The sequence below is a fragment of the Furipterus horrens genome, unplaced genomic scaffold (genome assembly GCF_987537825.1).
Source record: "Furipterus horrens unplaced genomic scaffold, mFurHor1.1.pri manual_scaffold_6, whole genome shotgun sequence".
NCBI classification, from domain to species: domain Eukaryota; kingdom Metazoa; phylum Chordata; class Mammalia; order Chiroptera; family Furipteridae; genus Furipterus; species Furipterus horrens.
Genome location: NW_028327176.1, coordinates 187,348,066 through 187,373,490, shown reverse-complemented (window position 1 = coordinate 187,373,490; position 25,425 = coordinate 187,348,066). Strand labels below are relative to the sequence as shown.

The window sequence follows — 25,425 nt, the reverse complement described above, 5'->3', positions numbered from 1 at the left end:
TTCCCCTTCTTCCCAGCCTCAGGGCACAAGAAGGCTGCTGCCCACCCGACAACCAACCATCCACCCCCACTGTCACGTCGTCACTGCTCTCCTCCCACAGGACAGGGAGGAAGGATGGAGCCAGATGCTCAGAGGAGGACCCAGCTGTGCTTCAGCGCATGGGGAGGGCCGACCAGACCAGGCGCTGCCATCTGAGGCCTACGCTGGTGTCACCTTACCCTGTGGACATGGGCGTCTTTCAGCCGAGCGAGGCTGGGCCAGGAAGCCCACGGAGCCGGAGGAACAGGGAGAGGACCGTCTCTGCCATCAATGTCTCACGCCTAAGCTGACATTCACAGCATCATCACTGCCCCTCTGCCACTCTTGTCAAGTGATCGATGTGCCACAGCAAAGCTACGCAGCCACAAGTGCACACTTTTCAGGGCAAGCAGAAGCTCTCTTTTTAATTAGGAAAAAGGGACTTTCATTTCGATATATAACACAAATATGTATCTCTGTTATGCCATAATAAAGAAATTCTGGCTCCCGGGCCGGACAAGTCAGACAGTAGTCTAAGCTGTAGCCTTTCCAAGTTTCTACTAGTCTGAGTTAGGCTACGATGTGCTAATAACTACAGACCTTCACGGCTGATGCGGACACCTGGATGTCATGGAAACAACAGGACACAGAGCTCAGTGGCTGTGCCCTGGGGGAGCGGCACCGCAAGCCCTCGGCCTTACCTCTGACCACTTTACATCCCATTTCCTACTCAGGTCATCCTGCGGCAGAGCGAAGGAAGACTTCGGGGGCTCCGCCCTGGCTCCTCGTCACTGTCCGGCGCCCGCCCCTCTTGCACGGGCACCTCAGCCTGGCCTCCCACACCGGGGCTGGGCGCAGGTGGGAAGGGGCCAGAGGCCAAGGGCAGACCTTCAGGGTTACCTATTTGCCTTTCCAGGTCGGCAGCTTCCTCAGGCGTGGCTCGCGGAAGGACTCCAGGATCACTGAAGCTGGTGCGGAGCAGGGTCCCCATCACAAAGAAGAACAGAATGCCACCAACCACGGGAATGGCAGGGGTGATTTTCACCGCTAGGTACGGGCAGCTGCCAATGGGTTGGGCAGGCAGGAGGGGAGTGGAAAAAGAGAGGAAAGATAATGTCAGTCATCAACAGTAAGCAGGCTGTATTTCCAAAAAAGCTAAAGCTCAGTTTAGAGAAGTGAAATTGATTTCCATTAAAAAATCATCTCTGCTAAGCATTTACATCTGGGGAGGTCCACCCTTCTCTCCTGAGAATGTTTAACCCTCACGCCCCCCGCCCCCCAACCCTCAGCCACAACCACCCAGGCCCTCGGCTCCTGCAGTGCTGCCTGGCGCTGGCGCCGGCAGAAGAATCAAACAACCCCGCTTGCACGGTTAACGCCAGGGGCCAGGGGGCCACAGCCTGCACCCTCTGCGCTGTAGACACAGCTTAAGAACCCGCGTGATCCTCCTGCCAGTCCCTGCAAGAGCGTAACATAGGAAGACGCCAGCTTCGAACCGCCCTTTCCTCGCTGGGTCCAACAACTTCGGGCACAAAGTGATGAGAACTGTAAATTCACCCTCAAGAGCCAAAAAAAATTTTTTTTCAATATTTTGGAGGTCCTCTATTCAGAATAGGTTAATGAGCTATGGAAATGAACTGGCAGGCCAGTTTCCGAAAAGGACTCAAGGGATTTTGGTCGCTGGGCTATTATCATCTCACGCTCCTCACGACAGCACTTGGGTGGCCAGAGGACACAGCGCAAGGCGTCCCACAAACCTGTGAGCTGCTGTGCAGCCAGGACCGCGGCGAGTCATGGAGAAGGGCCCTCGGGACAGGCGAAAGGCTATGCCGGCCGGGCTCTGGGGACCCTGGGGCCAGGGCAGCACTGAGCACCACGCCCTGGCCCACTGTCACTGCCCCTGGATGCCACAGAGGCGGTGAGAGGCCAAGTGACAATCAGCTCAAAGCCTGGAGCTGAGGGAGGATGGGACCTGATGACCCCGGTCAGTCTGTTGTCGCCACACTCAGGGACATCATGGCCACGGAATCGCAGAACTATAATGTCTAGAGTGGAAAGTGCCCCCCAGACTGGCCACCTCATCCGTGACACTGTTCTGGATACTGAGGATGGAACAGGGGACCGGAGAGGAAAGGGCTGAAAGCTTTGCTTAACACGAGGAGGTGAACAGGGGCTCAGCCTGGGGGTACTGGGGACAGCACTCCACCCGGGGCAGTGCTTGCAGGGGAGGTGGTGAGGTCCCTGGAGGGACAGAAGGGGGAAGCCAAGGCCCCGAGGACCACAGGCCATGGTCCCTTTGCGAAGACTAGAAACTGACATGTCAGAGCACCGGTCCCAGAAAGGGGAGCGATGACGAGGACACACGGGCCCTCACCGTGAACCCAAGACAGTGGCCTTTCCCGAGTTCCCTGCTCTGAAGAAACCCAGAGACTTCCCAACAAGTTGGGTGACCCCAAACGTGACTGGGCGGGATTTCCTGCCAGGCAGGGGGTCTCCAGAGGCCTCACGTGATTCAGAGAGACAAAGACACAGGCGTTCCTAACATCTCTTCCCTGCCTCCCACACCAACCACTGCAGAAACTGAACAAACAAAACAAACAAACAAGAAACAACACTGTGCCCTCCTCTGGCTGGACTGCCATTTGTGACTTCCCTTCACCGGACTCATGGGAAACCACAGAAAACCGTTCGCTGTCATCGCTGCATGGGGGTGACCCTGCCCAAGCTCTCAGATGCTTAGAGCCCTTTTAACCGCCTCAGAGGTCCTCACAGGAAAGCAAACTTGGCAAAGAGAGCACGAAAATATCAAGCACTTGCTATGGAAAACTACGTATACATATGCTAGAGTCCAACCTAAAGAAATCGCCTTTGGGAAAGTCATCCCTTGATTTATGAGAAGAACTTTGTAGATCCAAATAATTTTGCTCCGTGTGAAAGAGAATCATTGCTTTTCCTTGAGTGTTTCAGGCAAATACCAACATGATCAATACCCTTTAGAAAGACTGGGCTTCCAGCCTTTCTAAAAAATTTGAGTTTTTGATTCTAGGTACTGAGAAGCTCCACGCTAAATAAGTGTTTAAGAAACTGGCAAACAGAACTTAGTGCATACTCCTGGGTTTGTGAAGGGAGTATTTTCCCGCCTCCACGCGTCCTGACCAGGGGAGAGAAGATTTTGAAGGAGACACCACCGGGGGCGCCTCCCTCTCATGAAGCCTCGTGTAGAACTTGCTCTTCAACTTGAGACACGTAGAGAATACGAGATTCAATACAAGGTGACAATAAGAACCACATTTATTCTGCATCAAACTCTGGATCCAAAATGGGGCTGCCTCCCCATTGTAAGGTACAGTGTGGGGGGGTTGCAGGCAACAGACTAGACTACCTTTTCAGGGCACGTCTGTTGTGTGCAGGGCAGCACATCTAGACTGTGACACGGAGCTCCCGTGGTGAACTGGGGTTAAACACAGATTGCGTCAAGTCTGTTGATGAAATAAATCTCTGTGGTATCAGCCTCGGGTTAGTATCAAGGAACTCAGACTCTAGATCATTAAAAGCTATCTGTGACATAAAATATGACATCATCTTTGACATTCTTGCTGTCATATGAAAAGCACCCTTACCCTGGATTAAGCCTTGAAAAAGTGCCACAGTCAGAGATGAACCCAGTCCACACTGAAGGCATCAAACTGACCCTGGCATCACTAGACTTAACTTCGTATGTATTAGCCCTAAAATATTTTTTGAGTCTAAAAGAATGTACTCTATGTGGCCTTGGCTTTTTGTTTTTAATAGTTAGGGGAATGATCAATTGTGTAGAAGAGAATTTTCCAGAACTTAAATTCAGAAATCAACAAAAGAATGGCTGTTCGAATAATGGTAGAGAATAAAACAGGCCATTGTGCTTCCTTGTTATCATTATTAATGAGGTCGAACAAGAAGCAACTGGTACAGTTATTCATTGACAGCATCCAGGGCACTGCTGTACCATGTGACAGGGACGGACCAGCCAGCAGGGTGTGATCCTCCCAGGATGTTGGAGCTGTGATTTATTTAGCTCCTGTGGCTTCTCCAAGCACAGGAAGGTAGTTGAATAGATGTCAGGTTTCGCTGTGTTTGTTTTTCCCTTTTGGGTCTGAAATGTAACCTGGCTGACGGCAAATTTTGCCTCCTTAGACAAGTTACTGAGTAAGCTGGGTCCTAAACCGTTTTTTCTTGACCCGAGTCCACTGCGTGCGTGGTGGGGGAGGCGGGGGCTACGCACTTCTCCAGGCCCATGGCCCGAGAGTCCTCGCAGTCACCTCTGCACGCCTCTTCCCACCTTGCATGAGGACGTGTACTGCCCTTGCTAATATCTGACACTGAAAATCTGAGATCAATGTCTAACCTAAGGGTTGTGTTCCCTGAAAGTCTCACCGCAGCAGAGACAAGACGCTGTGGTTTAAGTTATTTGCACGTGAGTGTTTATTTTTTCAGCTTTTCCAGGAGAAGAGGAAGAGGAAGAGTCTAGCTGAAAAGTGAACGCCTACTCCTTGCCAGGGCTCCTCGCCGTGGAGCTGGTTGTCCAGCATGGAGGAATCCCACACGAACCTGAAATACAGCTCTTTCAGTCTCCCTTTTACACCTGCTCCTGCTCCTGCGTGAAAACTCAGGCGGGTCCCAGGACGTTTTTTGTCATGAGATGAAGGTCACAGGCAGTCATTCAGTCATGTTGAAAAGGAAAGAGTCTCATTTAGGTGACTAAGAGTGTCGCAGTCCCAGCCGGTTGTGGAACGTCCTAACTGGACTTTGAGTTACACCTCCACGTGCCCATCCGGCCGGGCGCAGTCTCCCGCACTCTGTGACTCAGGGTAGGAGGGCGCTGGAATATTCTGTCACAGCTGGCTTTGCGTACTCGGGGTCTACCAGCTGTTTAAATCTGGCTCTCTGAGTCTGAGTTCTTCAGAAGTCCCTTCACCCCCAAACCCAAGTGCCCTGCCCCCTAGGGACCGTTTCCCGCCTTCCCTTCTTACATAGAGAGCAGACCGCCCTTTCCCTGCCCACGGCCCAGCCTTCCACCGCTCTTTGCCCTCATCCCTGTCTTCTCGGGAGCCTGGACCGCACTGCATTCCTAGGCTCTGGGCTCCTCTCATTTGGGGGACAGCTGGAGCGGCCACCGCAGCCCTCTGCCCGCCATAGGCCCCCCCTTCAATCTGCCTCAACCGCACTGCCAGCTCCGCGTGGCCCGCCTCTGCTCCAAAGCCTGCCATGATGTCCCCTTTCCTGCCGAGTTCGGTTCGAGCGCCTTGTCTGGCATCCACATCCCACTGCACACACGGGTCTTGCCCTCTCCTCCTCCGCCCCACTCCCCGTTGCTCGCATCCGGGGACAGGCTGACCTCTTGGCCCTCCCAACTGGTCGCTGTGCACCCAGCCCTTGTGCCTGCAGAGCCCTCACACGCCATCGCAGCTCATTAAAGCCTCCCCAGCTTTCAAGGTCCTATAAAGATGGGGAAAAGTTGTTCTTGGCTCATCCCCAAGCAGAAGGGATGGCTTCTTGGTCGGACTGTCAGTGATACCTTTGTTTTCCCCTCCCTGTGGTACTTGCGGCTATTTGTAGACATGCCTTAGGTGCCTCACGGACTGGAAGTCCCGCAGGGCGGGACGGGTGTGTCTGCCTTTGCGCTCCACAGCACCTGGCACAGTGCGTCACCCACAGAAGAGGTTCCATAAACACCTGCTGAGTAACACCATGAAAGGGACCCATTGACTGCCTGAATTTTACTGTCACGTGGAAAAGAGGAAATTCCAATCAGCCAAACCCTCAACATCAACAACGTACCTTGTGTCTAGAACTCGCTTCTCTGTCTCCTAAGTTTGCTAGGTCCTGTGACTCCCTTCGAACAGGCGCAAAGCACCTGCCCTGCCCAGAAGGCTTCCACAGCTGAGTGTGGAAGGAGTGTACTCTCCTCGGTTCCGAGTTGAGTGTATAAATGAACACATTCCATGGCATTAATAGAACCCTTGACCTCTGTGCACGCTGAAGTTCTAGCCAATGAAACACCGTATGATGGTACAACTTTGTACCATACAAGATGCTCTGTGACAGGCCCCTGTCCTACCAGCTTCTGTGTGACGAAGAACCATGTTAGTTTCTCCTAGAAATCCTGGACAATACTCTTCATGAAAGCAGCAGAATTCACGCCCCGAAGCAAACTATGAGGTCAGGACGTACTACCCAGACGCCTTCCAGCCATTGCTCGGAAAAGCAGAGCGTGTCTGCACTCCTTCTGGTAAAGACAAGGCAGTGAGCAGACCCTGCCCGTGACAGATCGCTAGGCCTCTGGAAGAAGGTGAGACGAGAGGGGACTCAGCCAACCCACAGCCACTGGCAGGGCTTCATGGCTAAAGCACCGTGGGGCACGAAGAAAATCCTTAGCTCGAGGTCTGACCCCTGAAAACGGCTCCTTCCCATTTCTGAGGGCCTGTGCTAAGATCTGCCGCTCCCAGAGTCATCTGTGAGAGGGGCTCTCCTTCCCCCAAGGGGTGGGATCTCACACAAGAGGATGACGCAGCTGTCAAAGCCATCACCACCCACCGAAGTCCTCTGTCTGAAGAATCATGACCTACATACATACATCCCAGGGCCACGCGCGAAACGGGCTGTGAGTGTCTTAGTCTCCACAAAGCGCAATGGGAGAGTGACGAGAGGAAAAACACGAGACTCGGAAAGCACGCGCTTTCATCGAAGGGATGAGCCGTTGCAGCACCAGACCAAACCAACGCTCACGCGCAGAGGAGCCTTTGGAGCGGTCCCCTCCCATCGCGCACCTCGCTGCACGCTGTGTGACTCTGATACGTGACTGAGTGCTGACGTGCCTAGGATAAGCTGCGGACTCATTGCCCATCAGAGGTACAGAAAGGGCCTGCCGGGTAATAAGGAGAAAATGCAGCACTGCCCAAGACTGGGAGGAGTTTCTTTCAGTTCCAACCCATGAAGCTGTTTGCTAGGTGCTATATTATCTGAGGCCATGCACTTCGTATGTTCTGTTATTATGAGAAAATTGTGTCACCGTCAAACAGATGCTGACAGCTCAGAACCGGTACTTGCAGTAATTCTGCATTCGCAGCTGGAGCCTGTCAGCGCGCATGTTGAAAGCGGACGCAGAACCGTCCTTGGACCAAAATTCTGGGGCTAAATTAATTTCTTAAACATTTCAGATAGGAAACCTGGATTTCATTATTGGGTAGCTTGATCTCTGTTTTTCCACAGGACGTTCTTTGGGGGAAGATGAGCTTTACTTTAAAACAAAAGCAAAACAATAATAACAAGATGCAGGAGAAACATTAAAACCAAGTGGCCTTTGGAACAAAAAGTGGAGAATTTATTTCCATATCAAAACAATTCAAGTCATCTGTTAATATTTTGCCTGCAAATGGACACACATTAAAAATATATATATATACTGTTCATTGTATCTCAGGACCCATAATTTCACCATGGCCTAGGCCTGATATTTTTGTTCTGTCCTGTATGTGTGAAAGAGTAAGCACATGAAATTCTATTATTTAGACATCAAAACGAGGCAGGCAATCAAACGTTTAGATGGGAAGGGTAAGGGACCTTTCTTTACTGACACTGTGTTTCAGAAAGTCAGTCTGTTATTTCAGATTTCAGAGTCCTCACTGCAATGCATTTCTGTAATAAATAGTTAAGGCAAATACTCATAAAACAGAATAATCTGGGCCAATGAATCACGTGTCTGAAATAGTAACAGCGTAGCTTTGTGAGGAATGGAGGTGGCAAGGTTGTAATAAAAATGATCTTTATCCCTTTTGTATGAGTCACTGTAAAATCAATGTATTTTTCATTTATAGGCAGGGACATAAACACCATTAACTTTATGATTTGTCCCTTAATCACATACTTAGAAGTGTACCATTACAGGGCAAAGATAAGCACATTGTGTGGAGACAGAGAGAGGGAAAAAGGAGCTTCAGAAATAACATCCACTCACAACTCTAGAATGGGGAAAAAAACCCAAACAGATAATTCCATAAAGCTCCTAAGAGTGCCACCCCACCCCCCAACACCCCATGACAGAGCCTGGTGTTTGCAAAGCCCCTTCTTACTAACTGTACATCATCATGAGTCCAACAACACTACATGGAAGGAGGGGATTTGAATAAATAGAACCAGGGACCAAAGGCGTAAAATGTAACAAGAGACTGGAAAGAATAACTGGAGCCTCAAGACGGACGGGGTGGGAGGAGCAATCAATCCCCTTGTAAATCTGTGGGCTACAGAGACGACTCCCCAAAGGATCCAAAGCTCAGCAGGCTCCTTTTTACAACAATTTCCGTCTCCTGTCTCATCTGACAACGGTAGCTCTTAGGCTCCCTGAGGGAGGAAGGCAGGAGAAGCGTATCCGACCAAGGAGAGGCCCTGCCTAAGGAATCTGGCTTTTCCCTGCAGGCCTCCCCAGCCAGAGGCCTGCGTGCTGCCGGGATGTCTCCAAACATGGCCCCGTCCGGCCTGAAGCCTGTAGAGCTCCTAGGCGACAAAGTCAGTGTCGTTACTGTAACTCTGGGGTGCCCAGACCACCCGGAGAGGTCCATTTACAGACAGAGAACCTGGGAGTCTCTAGTTTAAAGATACAGGCTTCCCATCAAAGAGCGCAACATACCTACCTACCATCGAGAATTGCAAGGGCTTGCCGGGCAGAACTGGGGTTTTCCAGTTTTTGCCAAGTGGTTTTGAGTTTGATTCAAAGGCTTCTGGCTAGCGTGTCAACAGCAGAAGGAAACCCAGTGTCTCTCTGCCCTAAAACGGGCTCTTCGTTCCCGAGTTGTGTGAGTTCCTTATATAATAGTATGGACATCAAGCCCTTACGAGACAGATCATTTGCAAATAGATTCTCCCAGTCAAGACTGCCTTTGTGTTTTGTTGATGGTTTCCTTTGCTGTGTAGAAGCTTTTAGGTTCGATGTGGTCTCCACTTGTTTATTTTTTTCTTTTGTTTTCCTTGCTCGAGGAGGTATGTCCAAAAAGATATTACTCAGACTGATGTTAGATAGTTTACTTCTTATGTTTTCTTCTAGGAGTTTTATGGTTTCAGGCCTTACATTTAAGCCTGTAATGCATCTGAGTTTATTTTTGTATATGATGTAAGAGAATGGTCTAGTTTTATTTTAATTTTTGGCACATACCTATCCATTTTTCTCAACACCACTTGTTGAAGAGACTGTCATTACTCCTGTGTATATTTTTACCTCCCATGTCCTAGATAAACTGACCAAATAAGTGAGGGTTTATTTCTGGGGCCTCTATTCTGTTCCACTGATCTATGCGTCTGTTTCCGTGCCAGCACCAGACTGTTTTGATTACCACAGCTTTGCCATATACGTAGTTTGAGATCAGGGAGCATGATCCCTTTGATTTTGTTCTCTTTTTTTCTCCTTTCTATTGAATTTATTGGGGTGACACTGGTTCACAAAATTATACAAGTTTCAGGTGCACAATCCTACAACACAACTTTGTTGTTCTTTCAAGAGCGCTTTGGCTTTGGGGGGTCTTTTGTGACTTCATAGAAATTTTAGGATTATTTGTTCTAGTTCTGAGAAAAATGACATTGGTATTTTGATAGGAATTGCACTGAATCTGTAAATTGCTTTGGGTAGTATGATCATACAACTCAATAACAAAGATAACTAAATAACTAAATTTAGTTATTTAGCTAGTTATACCAGCTAAAAGGACATCAGCAAGGACACAAAACCCTCCCTCGTATTCACCGTTTCCAGGCCCCCAGGGATTGACTGACGTGCGATAAGGTAGTCTTATCAGACATACGGCGTTGGACTCCACCGTCAGGAGGGGGTCTCTTCGGGTCGTATCCCCAGCCCCCCAGATACTTCGTGCTGCAGAGCAGGCCCTCAAGAAATCCTTGCTCAATTAAATTTAATAGAATCACCAGAGCAGACGTGAGAGACCAGGGTCCACGCTTTGTGTGGTGACTGTAAGATCACTGATAACGAAGACTGCCACGCAGTTGAAAACCTTAAAGAAACCGAGTATGGGGACTCCTGTCAGCACACGCCCTTCTTCTGCCAACAGCACGTTCCTGTTCTGCCACGGCGCCCCTCACCCTACTGTCAGGGCTAAAGGACTCCTACTCCTGGGGGACAAAGGGGGCCACCTTCTTCCTTTTGCAAAGGAAGGAGAGTGACCAAGTAAACTTCCCTTTAAATATTTCCCTAAGATTGAAGAGGAATTGAACGCTTGGTTTTCTACAGACCCATCATCACGAACCTCTTAGGAGCAACAACAGAGGACAAACACCAGCTAGAAGTAGCCGATGGTTTAGGCAGAGAGGCACATGAGTCTGGAGAGCAAGGCTGTTTCAGTCATACACTCAAAAACAATGCAGTGTTAACAGCAGCAGAGGCGCGGTAATCTGGAAAACAGTACATGGTGCGTATGTAAAATGGAAATAGGATGTTCTATCTCCCAAAGGAGAGAAATAAAAACAAAACCAAGCAAGCAGATGGGTAAGCCCATGACACCTCTGACCCCAGGTTGGGGGCCACTGGGTGAGGGCAGCTTCAGGAGCTCGTATTTGATAGGAAAGGGAACACAGTGAACTTCTGCAAGAGTGTTTGTGTAGCGGGTTGCGGTTGAGGGCGCTGATTTATTTTTCCTTTCTCAGCATTCACAAGCAGATGATTCATTTCTCTCCACGCAGAACGCCGCCCGTGGTATTGACTCTCCTCCTCTGTCAAGTGCCCTCGCGCTACAAAATGCTGAAGGTATTCCCCATCCCCGACCGTGAGGACTCCCACCAGGTAATTATCCAGCCCATTAGAAGGCAAGGTCAGAACAGACAGACGCGGAGGGGAGGTCTGCCCTTGCTAGGCACGTACATGTGGTCACACAGTGTTTAAAGTAACAGGAAGCTAGACGTGGAGATGGCAGGGAGAGGATGAAACTTACAATTTTTTAACCCAAGAACCTATGTTTCAAGCAGTTTCACATATATTTCCTGTTTTCTCTACAAAAAGTCTAGGACCGTGGTATCATGGAGACCATTCACAGATGAGGAAACTAAGCCCTAAGAGGCTCACTTATCTAACGGAGGGGACCCGGCTGGTCAATTTCAGAACCAGAATTCAAATCAGATGAGTACGTCTTCAGAGCCCGTGTGCCCACGACATGTTCTCGCATCTGTCCCACAGCGGAGCCTGTGTTGGATCGGCAGCCTCTACATTTTCTGGTAGAATACAGTAACAGTTGTATCTGTGTTCACCTTTTTATCAGGATTCCAATTATCATCATCGTTTGTCATTAAGAACGCCTGACCCTTAATCTAGCCTGACGGTGCCTTGCCCGGTTTGGGGAGAAGACAGCCTCAGGAACCACGGGTGACGGTCCCTCACAATGACGGACGGCCAGCCGATGGGGAGGAAAGAGGCCGATTCGTGCACCTGCCAAAAAGACAGCCCAGCACAGGAGCCTGACTGTGGTGAGCACGTGCTCAGCAGGGGGAGGTGGCTGCCAACCGAGGAAAGCGAGAGCCACTAGCGTGTGGGACACAAGGGGAGGGCCACAGGCCGCAGTGCTGTTTCTGTGCCTCTAGGGACACACAGAGTCTTCCGCTGCTCAGCAGTCCCTGGGCCTGGATTAAGACTCATCAGCTCCAAAGTCCAGGATGTTCCTCTCGGGCTCTGCTTCCCAGGTCCACCTGACGAATAAGCAGCTCCGCGATTTCCGCACAGAACAGGGTTTGGATTCCCAGAGCCCCTGTTAACCAAGCGCTGACCCTGAACGGTAAGGACTGCTACTGTGATTTCAAAATACATTTCTGCCAAACAGACCATCGTGACTGTTGCTTCCACACTGGGGGGATTCTGATGGGTAGAGAGCTGAAGCAGATCACTCATTTGCGTGAAAAAGAGAAGCTTTCTAAAACTCCCAGGCTGGGAATAACTTCTCTCCCATGAGAAGAGGGCAGGGTGCAGTGACTGTGGAGGTGAATGGACTGTCTGATGCACACTCTTGTCAGGCAGGTGAGAACAGAACCTCAGAAGAATACAGGCGGCGGGTACCAGGCAACCCGAGGAAGTCTGAGTGTTCTTACCAAATGCTACTAGGTACACCGATACACTCTTCGTGAAACTCCGAGAACTGCCTGGGGAAATCTGAAGAAGACCATGTGTTGCTGACCACATTCAGGCTTTTGCCACGCCCCTCACCCGGCTACACTTCTCAAGGATACTTTCCGTGGTTAAACTTTCATGTTGTCTCTTCCATTTTCTTTTAAGCCACACAGTTCTGAGATAAACACTTTTCACATGATTTTCAAATAGAACAGGTTCCTGAGGACTTCCCAGGGGCAAACATGACTATTAAATTTAAAAAGAGGAGGTCAATAGGGAAAATAATGTTCACCCGTTCCGGGGGAAATCATGGAAAAACAGCCTTACGGGGTAGGGTGGAGCAACCCAACATAATTAATGAGTGATCGCCACCAGGGACTCGGGCAAAGGAAGTCAGGCCCGGCTCTCCTGGTGGAATTTTGGGGTCGTGTTACTGCCATGACAGATAGATTACATGACTGCGGCCACACCCCTGGAAATCTGCCGAGCAGACGGCAAAGCTGGAGCATCACTGGGGAGCTGGAGTGTACACAGAGAGGGAATCCAGCCGGAAAGGCAGCTTGGATTCGGACCTCTGTCGTCTAGGGCTGCGCAGCATGGTCCAGGTGGCTTAAGCAGCAGAATCAGTGAGTCCAAAGGAACTGTCAGTTCCGAGGATGGCCTTTCACGTCGTGGCTGCCAAAAAGCATCACTTCATGCCTGAAGCCCTTGTGAGACTTAATGATGTCAAAACAGAGGTCCACCAAGCAGGGACACCGGAAAAAAATAATAAAACAATAATAAAGGCTTTTCCGTGCTTTCGCTCAGTGGCAAGGCCTTGTGTCGTTAGTGCTGACTCTGGGCAGTTCTGGGAGACTTTTCAACCAGGTTTCCACCACTTGGCTTCTAGCTCCTTCCCTCAGGAGGACGCCAGCCAGCTGTGCTGTTCAAGGTGACAGGGTGCTGGTGCTGTCTAAAGGCAGCGGCAAGGTCGAGCGGAAAAGGAAAAGGCTCACGGACGACGGTGTGGTGACTGCAGGGGCGGGGGCGGGTGGAGGTGGAAGAGCAGATAAGGGGGATAAATGATGATGGAAAAAAATACGATAAAAAAGTAAAAGAAATAGAATGGCAAGCTTTGCAAAACTGCTTTTTGGATGAGCGTGCTTGACTAGGACCTCTTGGAAAATGGGTAAACTGAGTCAAGGAACGTCAATTGCTGCTTTTCTACAAATGAACTGAGAACCTTACCTCTCCTCCAAAGGGGACAGGCGGAGCCACGAGTCTGGGAGGAGGCAGGGACCCCGAGGTGGCCAACCCCCCACCGATGGCCACCTGCCTCCAGTTGCCCAGCTCCTGGGGGGCTCCGTGAAGATTCCACAAGCCCTGTCTTAGCCACTCTGCGGCCAGAAGATCCACAGATGCTCCAAGGGCCTTGTGACCCAGCAAGCATTACAAACTGCTGCTTTTACCAAGGCAGGTATGTACGCACGTCCTGACACAGAAGTACCCTCCCGGACGGGCTGCCCAGGGCGCTGCCCCAAGTGTCTCCATGTCCCCAGCTGCCTCGCCGCTCCCCCCACACCCCACGGACTAGACCATGACCCAGAAAATAAAGCTACTGTCCACCCAGGTGGGAGGCCCCCAAGTACCAGCTGCAGAGTTTCTTAAATAATCGGGCTCTCCGCTCTGCCCACAGGTCTTTAGCGTAGAAGCAGCTTCCTCAGCTAGCTGGGGTGCGTATGCATCGGTCTAATCAGAGCAGGTGGGTTCACAGTCACTGAAGTGGGGCGGAGGAGCAAGGGCCACGTCGAGGCTGGTGCAAATGGGGGGCCAGGTAGGGAAGCCCCTTCCTCATCCGTGAGCCTGAGGGTGGGCATGACTCCTGAATGCCAGAACAACTCCTGTGTGAAGAAGGTTCCGGAAGAGACTGGGGAGGGATACCATCCCATCCCCGGCCTTGCCTGGAGTCTGAGAACTTCACCTTGACAAGACTGAGGAGACTGACAGATGCGAGGAGACTGTGACTCGGTTCCACACTGGAATCGGGGGGTGGGCCCAGAGGGCCACCAGGGAAAGTTCCACGGTGTGTGGGGAGGCCTCAGACAGTGTGCCGGAGCGGCTGGCTTCAAATCTTAAACCCAGCACCTACTCTGTAGGCTTGAGAGCCTCGTCCTCGGGCGGCTGACGGGAGCTTCATCACACAGGCATTACCAATTCAACCTCCAGCCCCTTGCCCTCCCCGGGTCGGTGGGCAGGGGGTACTGCAAGTTCCAGCCCTCTAATCACACAGTTGGCTCTCCTGGTCGCCAGCCCCCACCCTTATGTGCCTCCAAGAATAGCCTCTCTAACTAACAAAAGACACCTTTGTGACTCCCATCACTTAGGAAATTCCCAGGGCTTTGGAAGCTGTGAGCCAGGAACTCTGGACAAAGGCCAAATACATATTTCTTATTATAAATCACATCGCAATCTGGTAGGTGGCCTCCTGGATGGCTCCAGCGATCCTTGTCCCCACGGTATTCACAGTCACCTTGAGTGGGGGCCGACCCTACTGACTTGCTTCTAGAAAATGGCAAAGTAATGGGGTTATCACTTCCAAAATTAGGTTACAAGGGGACGGCAACTTCCCTCCGGCTTTCACTCTCATGGTGGCTCTCAGAAAGAAGTCTGACGTCATGCTGTGAACTGTCCTATGGAGAGGTTCATGTGACAAGGCTCTTAATGGTGGCCTCTGACCAACAGGCTCCTGGTGGGTGAGCTCAGGAGTCTTGGGGTGGCTGCAGCCCCAGCCCCCCTTTGACTGCAGCCCTGTGGGACACCCTGAGCCAGGGACACAGCTAAGCTGCACTGGATTTCTGACCCAGAAACACAGGTAATACAAGTTTGTTGTTTTAAGCACCTAAGTTCTGGGGTAATTTGTTACACAGCCATAGCTGACTAGCACACGTGGCTCTGACAGGCACAGACTATGTTTGGAAATTACCTATGCCAAATACAATGGAATACCCTTCTTTCTATAGCGCACAGAATGGCATCGCAGTGAACAGGGTACATCCCCAACATCCTTCCTACCTGCCACTTGCTCTGACTAGCCAGGTGGTATGCAGAGATCCTTCTGGATGGAAGGAAGACTTGCAAGTGATTAGTCTGGGCTCTGTCTCTAATTAACTGAAGCCTGAGTTACCTCTCCATAGGCGAAATAGCTATGTTCAAGGTGATGTGAGAATTTTATAGACACAATGACCAAGACAATCTGTAAAAAGAGATTTATGAGGAACTAATATGAAAAGAGCATATGTTTATGCTCAACCATATGCCGCAGAAGAGACCTTAAAATTGAACCGGGGAGCTGGAAAATGGCTACCTCTTAAAAAACTGCCGATAAACAGAAGTTAATAAAGTAAGCACAAATGCACCGTTCTGGCACTTTCTGCAGACCCTTTACTTACCCACTGCATTTCTTTAACCCTGTGCTAGATACCACCGGCCATCCCCCCCGCCCCCACCACCTTTTTTATTTCCTAAGAAAATATTTCCATCTTTTATGTCAAATGGTAAGAGATAAACACCAGTGAGCTTTTGTTTTTGAATGAGTTTAAAGAATATTCTTTCTGGAATCAGGCTATGCCAACTTTTGTGCTCCTGTGGTTTAATATTGCTGTGAGTGGCATGAAAAAATAGTCAAAAGTCTTTGTCGTGGGGTTTGCATAGCAGCCAACTAGATGCGTCACTATCCTCCCTTCCAAGTCCCATTAGAATCCTCCCTGATGACAGACAGAGAAAAACAATGTCAACAGCGAGGACGGCGGAAGATAAGAACCACCACAGGCCAAGGTCCGGGGGTTCTATCAATACAGTGTGGCTGGGGAAGAGCTGGCAGGGACACCGCGTAAACTGTGAGACAGAGTGAAGCAGATGGGCCGCAAAGGACAGGGAAGGGCTTAACCACAGAAGGAGAAATGACAACGGCCCTCAACCCCACTAGTCATCAAATGAAGGCCAACTAAAAACAGTATTTGTAGATTCACATTGACAAATGCCCCTAAGACTTCTGAGAGAAGGAGGGGGAAGAAGGGGGGAGAGAGAGGAGGGGGAGGGGAGGAAGAGAGAGAAGGAGAATGGGGGGAGGGGGGTGCGGCCTCCCTCCTGCCGGCGGGGGCGCAGAGATGAACGCAGCCTTCTTAGCAGCAGTCTGGAAATAAATGCCTCGAGTATGACAGTTTAAGGTGTCTTGTCTTTTAAGCCTTTTCTTAATGGAAAGAAGGAAAGGAGGTGGGGGGCAGGGAAAGGAAGTGGAGGGAAGAAAAAATAATTTACAGTCAGTAGACTTCTAAGAATCGTTTAAAAATCACTTTTAAATTACTTTTTAAATAATAAAATAATTTGAAAAATAATGTTGGCAGCTTTTTGAGACCAGAAAAGAAATAATTTCCTTAAAATATGTACCATCAAAAATTAGGTTGCTGAATTCCCTTTCCTAAGCCTGTATTTCCTGTATTAGTCATTTCTCTATGATCACAGGAGCAGAAATGGGAAGAAACAGCAGGGCCCATACACGTGATGGCACCTCCGTCCCACTTAATGAAAGAGCCGGTGTGAAGACAGTGACATTTGTCCAATCCATGCTGGTTCGTGAACACAGATATACCAGTGTCTCATCAACATCTGACTTTAACTTGAGGTTGTGTAGCAGGTCTAAACTCTAATTCTCTGATGGCAGAATTCCTTAGTTTTAGTCATCAAAGCCACTTTGATCAGTTTGGCCTTTGACATAATATTCGTATTTATAAAGGCAGGAACAAATGTACTGAATAAATAGGTCCAGGGATCTCAAACAGACTACACTTGATTGTCACCAAGTCCTATGGGTGGGTATTGTAACAGGTGATGAAAACAGTCACCAAGCAACTTGTCAAAGGTCATCTAAGTCATAGTGAAATGGGCAGATCAATCCATGACCACCTCATGCAAAAGTTGGGTGTCTCTGTGCAGCCTGGCTTTGTGACGTTTTTAGGTGCCATTTGTTATACCCGCAAGCAGTTTTCAGGTTAGTTAGGTGAGTGCAACCACCTCCGAAGCGTCCCCTTTATTGTATAGCCTTAGAGTTTCTAAAGCAACCATTCCTCACAGGCATGGATTGGGAGGCCTGATGGGTCTATGGAGGAATCATAGCTTCTCCAGGTGCCCCTGGGTGGGAGGGTGGGGGTGAGGGGACATGAGTCCCTGGGGGTCAGAGGTATGTCTCTGGGGTGGAGAGGTGTGTTCTTGGTGGGCACAGGTGTGTCCCTGGGGAAGGAGAGGTGTGTCCCTGTGGGGGAGAGGTGTGACCCTGGCGGGGAGAAGTGTGTCCCTATGGGGGAGAGGTATGTCCCTGGCGGGGAGAGGTGTGTCCCTGTGGGGGAGAGGTGTGTCCCTGGTAGGGAGAGGTGTGTCCCTGTGGGGGAGAGGTGTGTCCCTGGAGGGGAGAAGTACGTCCCTATGGGGGAGAGGTATGTCCCTGCGGGGGAGAGGTATGTCCCTGGCGGGGAGAGGTGTGTCCCTGTGGGGGAGAGGTGTGTCCCTGTGTGTGTGGGGGGGGAGAGGTGTGTCCCTGGGGGGGGGACGAGAGGTGTGACCACAGAAGCACCCCCCTTCCTGGGTCCCACCTCTCAGGAAACAGAGCCCCTCTTCTCACACCTAAGAAGCCTCCTGCTCTGAAGCTGAGGTTTGGAGTGGAAACCACGGGAGTCCTCCACTCCAGGCTGCTCTCCAGAACTTTCTGAGCCCATACTCTGTGACGGGCACCGTGCTGGGTTTCTGTGACTGCGCACTTACCTACGATGCCTGACTCCAAACCACGGAACAGAACCAAAGGGACCTGATTCACTGCGCGGGCTCCTGACACAACCTCCCTGGGTCCCCACCTCTTCATCTGCAGATGAAGCGAGACTAACTGCCCCCCGTGGGCTCTTGAGTTCGAACATTCTGCGGCTTTAAATAAACACCTACACGTGCATTCTGACTTTCCCTCCTCCGATCCACTTACGCACTGGCGGACAGAGTGCAGGGACACTTTATGTGGACTTGAGTTTATATGAATTTGAAATAATATGATTATAAACATGTTAATAAAGCTTCATTATATGTGCAAAAATCCATATCCCTCTAAATTAAAAAGAATTATCAAGAACCATATCATTTTAAAGCTGGCAAGCAGTGAATTGTCAACTGCGTTACACTATCACCCCTTCCCTTTTAAGTACCAGGATTCGGTGCTGCGTCCCCAGGTAAATGGGAATACCAGCCACCTTTTGTATCCTATGGCCAGCACTTGGGTTTCATGTAGCAGAACACATGTAAGTGATGCTGGTGACTATCGTGCTGTGATTTAAATATTTATTGCTATTATAACTTAAAATATTTTAAAAACATTCAACAGAATATTTGCATGTTCATTAAGAGCTAGGACTGGTACTAGAAAGTTAATAACTTTGGAAAGAAAGTTAAAGATTATAAATCACTATTATTATGTGTAAATATTATGCATTTCAAACATTGTGCTCAAAAGAAGCAAAAAAAAAAAATGTTTGTCGATTCATGCTTATGAACACCACCTCTCTCTTTGTATAAACTTATTCCTGTGGAAAAAACTCGCCTCAAACTATATGAGTTTTAAATCCCCTGAGATCTTCAGGAACCCATCTCTTGCATAAACTATGGCTACCACGTCGTCTCTAATTAAATATATCCCAGTAGGACTTACATGTCCTGACAGCTGGGGAAGGAAGCCCTAGAAACAGAGGCAGCCAAAGCTCATTATGGGCAGGAATGGAAGGAAATAATAGAGCAGCTGAGCCTCCTTGCAGGTTCCCCTACCCAGTGAGAAAGGGGAAGGGCCTATTTCAAAGGCCACCGTCCCAGACCAGGACAGGGCTGGGCTGGCACCCGGGGACACCCATCTGCCTCCAGTTCTGGAGAGATCATGCACCTCAATTAGACTCGACATTTTAGATCTGGAAGCAACCTTGCAAATCACTCCTTGTCCTATAAGCGAGTGCCCTTCCCTTCCCTTGAAGTTGGCTGAAGTGCCACCCCCGCCTAGTCGTTCCTGAGCGACACTTCCAGCTCATTAGTGCCACCAACGCATCCTGGGCTTTCCCCACTGCAGTCTAATTGCTGACTTTCTTATTCTCCTTCTGATCAGGACTTTATGAGTTCCTTGGAGGCAGGGACTGGTCTGTTAGCTTCTTATCCCCCGGACGTCAAAATGACAGGCTCCTGTGGGCAGTCTGTCGATGTCTGTCTGGTGCAACCAACCAGCTGAATCCTGTGGTTCTACAGAGGAAGAGCTGAGCGGGACATGCCTGGGACCACCCAGCTCCTGAACCCGAGCAAGACCAGAATTCCTGGCTCCTAGGCCTTTACCTCCGGAATCCATGCAAAGGCCATGAATGTTTCTAGAACAATCAAGCCACTGCCTTTTAGCAAATGAGCGCAGTTAGGCCCTCTCTTCCCCGTGAGCTCACCTCCCGCATGAGCACTGGTAGCTGCTCAGCACTCACTTCCTGAGCATCGTAAGATAAGCGCTCAGATAAGGAAAGCATCTTTTCCTCCACGCAATGCCCTGCTCGCCTTGGTGTTTATGCAAATCATGCATTATTTCCTACAACTGCTTCAAAGCAAAAGTAAATAAAAGGACAAGAATAAACATCAAGCTTTGTCTCTTTGCTTCTAGTGTGAAGTAAAGGCATTATCACCGTTGGAAAAATACAATATAAAAAAACAGAAGGGAAACTTCGTTGTTACTGTGTGGAGTTTGGCTTCCCATACTTCCAGAAAAAATAAATAAGAACAACTCTAAAATACCCCTGAGATCGCTAACGCTCCCTGCTGCTCACAGAACAGGGCAGCCCCGAGTCAGCCAGCGGAGCGCTGTGGCCGACACAGTGACGGGAGACGCTTCCAGGGAGCGCCACTGTCACAGACGTCACCTGAATGGACCGGCTGCTGTGTGGCTCGCCGCGTTCTTCCTGTGCGTGTCCCTCACGTGAGGCAGAGGGCCCAGCCCACAGGGGTGCAGACTGTGCTGCACACAGAGCATGTGCCGGGAGTTCGCTGTGGAAATGGCTGCGGAGCCCAGAGCAGGTGGCACAAGAAACCAGCAAGGTCACTGCCCCTCCTGTCCTCCTGACAGACTGTGTCCACGTCCCTGAGTGCTCAGGCATGCACACACATGCACACAGACAGACACACAGATGCATGCTTGCATGCACAGGTGCACACATATGCATTCACACAGTGCATGGCCGCACACAGCTGCACACACATGCACAATGCTTGCACACGTGTGTGCCGAAACATGTACACGTGCCCTCGCACGTTTGTACACATGCACACACACATGCACACCTTTTCAATCCTGTGGTGACTCTCCCGGCTGACCCTTTCTCAGTCACCTGCTCCAGCTGTGGCTGACAGGGGGCCTTGATGAAGAACACAGGCACCGCCTACAGCCGCACTTAAACAAATGGAAAGGAAAACCCGACGCTGGCACCGTTTCTGAAACGCAGTGAGCGCAGGGCCGTAAGCGGCTCTGCGGACCAAGGACTCAGGACGAGGCAGGGCAGATGCCTCCTGGTGCAGCCTTTGCTCAGGCCCAAACCCACTGGTGCCTTAGCTCAGGAGCGGAGGCCACTGGTCTGGGCGTATCTGACACAAGTTGTCTAGGTGCGCCACGTGGCTGGCCGCCCAGCTGGTACCTCAGGGGCGGAGCCTGGCTCTTTGGGGCGTACCCTTCCACCTTCGGGGGGAACTGTTCCTGAGGAAGGGTCAGTGGAGGGGCGCTCAAGGCAACGAAGATCAGGAGACGACTGCAGCCCTCGCCTGGCCCTGAACTTCACCCAGTGCTACACCAGGTGCCGGGGACGCCAGGTTCCCGGGTGCAACCGAGCATAAACAACGTCTTTGCGCTCCACTCGGAACTTGCGGCACTCACTCTCACTAATAGTTAAAGCTTTCCCCAAGGAAAGGAAAAGAAACCCTGCCGCCACCCCTCTCCCCCAGGCACCTCTGTGTTGTGGTTGCCATGTACTACACATCGGGCAGGTACACATGGGGCAGGTACCCATGGGACAGGTACAACGGGAACAGGTACACGTGGGACAGATACAATGGGAACAGGTACACATGCTACAGATGCAATGGGAACAGGTACCCATGGGACAGGTACAACGGGAACAGGTACACGTGGGACAGATACAACGGGAACAGGTACACATGCTACAGATGCAATGGGAACAGGTACCCATGGGACAGGTACAACGGGAACAGGTACCCATGGGACAAGTACAACGGGAACAGGTACACGTGGGACAGATACAATGGGAACAGGTACACATGCTACAGATGCAATGGGAACAGGTACCCATGGGACAGGTACAACGGGAACAGGTACCCATGGGACAAGTACAACGGGAACAGGTACACGTGGGACAGATACAATGGGAACAGGTACACATGCTACAGATGCAACGGGAACAGGTACCCATGGGACAGGTACAACAGGAACAGGTACCCATGGGACAGGTACAATGGGAACAGGTACCAATGGGACAGGTACAATGGGAACAGGTACAACGGGAACAGGTACCCATGGGACAGGTACAACGGGAACAGGTACCCATGGGACAGGTACAACGGGAACAGGTACCCATGGGACAGGTACAATGGGAACAGGTACCAATGGGACAGGTACAATGGGAACAGGTACAACGGGAACAGGTACCCATGGGACAGGTACAACGGGAACAGGTACCAATGGGACAGGTACAACGGGAACAGGTACACATGCTACAGATGCAACGGGAACAGGTACCCATGGGACAGGTACAACGGGAACAGGTACCCATGGGACAGGTACAATGGGAACAGGTACCAATGGGACAGGTACAATGGGAACAGGTACAACGGGAACAGGTACCCATGGGACAGGTACAACGGGAACAGGTACCAATGGGACAGGTACAACGGGAACAGGTACACATGGGGCAGGTACAACGGGAACAGGTACACATGGGACAGGTACAATGGGAACAGGTACACACGGGGCAGGTACAACGGGAACAGGTACACATGGGACAGATACAATGGGAACAGGTACAACGGGAACAGGTACACATGCTACAGATGCAACGGGAACAGGTACCCATGGGACAGGTACAATGGGAAAGGGCACACATGGGACAGATACAATGGGAACAGGTACCCATGGGACAGGTACAATGGGAACAGGTACCAATGGGACAGGTACAATGGGAACAGGTACCCATGGGACAGGTACAATGGGAACAGGTACACATGGGACAGGTACAACGGGAACAGGTACACATGGGACAGATACAATGGGAACAGGTACAACGGGAACAGGTACACATGCTACAGATGCAACGGGAACAGGTACCCATGGGACAGGTACAACGGGAAAGGGCACACATGGGACAGATACAATGGGAACAGGTACCCATGGGACAGGTACAATGGGAACAGGTACCAATGGGACAGGTACAATGGGAACAGGTATACATGGGACAGATACAATGGGAACAGGTACAACGGGAACAGGTACACATGCTACAGATGCAACAGGAACAGGTACACATGGGACAGGTACAACGGGAACAGGTACACGTGGGACAGTTACAACGGGAACAGGTACACATGGGACAGATACAATGGGAAGAGGTTTCTTTGGGAAGATAACAATTGTGTTCGGCGTGGTTTAGATGTTTATTAACTTAATGCATCTCATTGTGTCTGGTGATAACACACCCCCACGAAGGCCCACTGAGGGTCCTGTTTACAAGCTCTTTGATTCTCTTGCTTTATTGCACCCCAAACTTGACCTTTGTCTCCTTGACTTAGCCTTCCTTGCACAATTACTGTAGCATTATGGGGTACTGCAACGGTAAACAGAAATAAGCAACCTCAATGTTCATTTTTCATTGCCCAATATTTTAAGCTCCATTTCCTCATCAAAACACTCATTCAACTAATAATTACGGTTTATTAGTAGCTGGCAGAAGACTAGCCAGGTCCTCAGAGGGCATCATGGTGCGGCAAAGAGAGCACTGACCGGACACTCAGGGTCCTCACCTGCCCATGGCAGTGACAGTAATGTACTCCCAGAACTCTTGAGATGAGATTACTTTGGCAGAGCGAACTTAGATCAAAATATAGTTGATTCACCCCACTGGCTTACACAAGGTGCTCAGAGCAGCACCATTTATACTGGCCCCAAACTGAAAACAACCCCAGTGCTCATCGACAGCAGAATGTGTTGATAAATTATAATACTGCTGTGATGGAATCTTTCACAGCAACGACAGCAAGGTACTATTTGCTGCCTGTAACAACACGGACATATCTTACAAATATAATGTTGAGCAAGAAGAGTACACTGTCATGACTGTGGTATCTCCCCTGCCAGGTAAGTATTATAGAATTGTACACCTAAAACTTACATAATTTTATTAACCAATGTCGTCCCAATAAATTTGATAAAATTTATAATTTTAAAAAACCTACTATAAGTTTTTTAAAAAGAGTACACCGTGAGTTTCATTTATATAAAGCTCAAAAACAGGCAAAAGTAAACCGATGATGTTAGAGGGCAGGACAACAGTTCTTCTTGAAGGGCTAGTGGCTTAAGTGGGGACACAGCAGGATTTGTGGGGTGCTGAGAGTGTTCTAGTTCTTGCTCTGAGTATGGGCTCTATGACTCCAGTAACTTGGTGAAAATTTATTGAGCTGCATTCATAATTTGTACACTTTTCTGTATATATATTACATATCAATATATTTACTTAAAATGTGTGTGTGTGTGTGTGTGTGTAGATATGAGATCTGTCAAGAAGGTATCCAGTCATGTGATATGAAAAATAGAGACATTTATTGAAAAAAATACAAGATACAAGAAACATGGTACATAGGACAATGACGCCTGAATCCCCTTCAAAGTAGGCGCCTTGGGACCTCACACAGTTCTCCCAGTCACCATCAGCTGCCCTATTATATTTTCCTGAATCTCATCGATGGTCTGAAATCTCTTCCCTTTTAAAGGTAATTTTAGTTTTGGGAAAAGCCAGAAGTTGCAGGGCACCAAATCTTGGAGGAGGGGCGTTGAGTCACCTGGGTGATCTGATGTTTCACCAAAAAACTCGGCATCAGACGTGATGCAGGAGCAGGTGCGTTGTTGTGATGAAGCTGCCAGTCACCGGTTGCCCACAGCTGTGGCCTCTGAGTCACCTGAATAGTTTCTGAAGTGGCAGTTCATGAACAAGAGTCTCTCAGGACCTGGGCAGTAAGGGGAGCCTGGGCAGACACTGTCCACAGCCGTGGTCTGCATCTGACGGCAAGATGTGCACAGTCCCTTGCCTTTATTTCATGAAGTTTTATACAGAAGAGAGAAGAGAACATGTCTACTTGAAAAGTTCACTATCAAGAATTCGGGGGGGAGGACAGAATGAATTGTCATAGGCTGATTTGAAATGTTCTGCAGTGTTAAGCTGGTGCTTAATAAGGGATAATAAAGAAATTTCTAACATTTAAAAAAAAAGTTTCTGAATGTTCAAGATTAATGCAAAATCTGATGCAGATTCGTTGCTCTGCTCGCTCAGCCATTTTGAATGCGACGGCCACACAGTACACACACTCACTCAGTGGCGTCTGCTGCTCCCACTGGCTAGTACAGTGAAGCCGGCATTGTTCACGCACGCGCATTCCAGTCCCCTCTCCTTGGCTGCCAGGTTACATCGATGTCGTGGAAACTGTTCTTGTTATGCTAACAATGGTTGGGCTTTTTCCGAACAGACCACACACACACACGCAGTTGGTGATAGCAGGCAGGCAGCTTCAGTAATAACACAGAAACAGCCTGAAAATACACAGCTAGGGAAACTTGGGAGATCCCCAGTGCATGGAGCGTGATTTGGCGTGAGCTCGGAAACAAAGTCCTCACTGTGATTCTAATCATGGGAGCCAGCACACAATCAGTGACAAAGCCCTCTGCTAAGGAGACAGTGGCAGATCTGGAGGGGAGAAGTTCATCGTGTCCAACAAAGAGAGCTCTGCCGGCAGGCCTGTTCTGGTCACTAGAGATACACTTGGTCAGGCCTCACCCATCTCAGATGATATGGCATTTAAGGCCATTTTTTCTCACTCCCCAGTAAGCAGCCACCTTCAACCACGCATTCAATTTCCTCAGCCCAGAGGTGAAAAGAATATTCTGGTCACTATAAAATGGCCACAATAAATCGAATAGC

General features: G+C 49.8%; 1 protein-coding gene across 2 annotated transcripts in view; it reads right to left on the bottom strand.

Moving 5' to 3' along the window:
* ZDHHC14 (zDHHC palmitoyltransferase 14) overlaps positions 1 to 25,425 on the bottom strand; it is a 225,979-nt gene that overhangs the window by 94,829 nt on the left and 105,725 nt on the right. For both annotated transcript variants that reach the window (XM_090280023.1, XM_090280025.1), the window contains exon 2: positions 919 to 1,079. In XM_090280023.1, the coding sequence (XP_090136149.1) occupies positions 919 to 1,079 (161 nt within the window). The remainder of the gene's footprint in view (positions 1 to 918; positions 1,080 to 25,425) is intronic.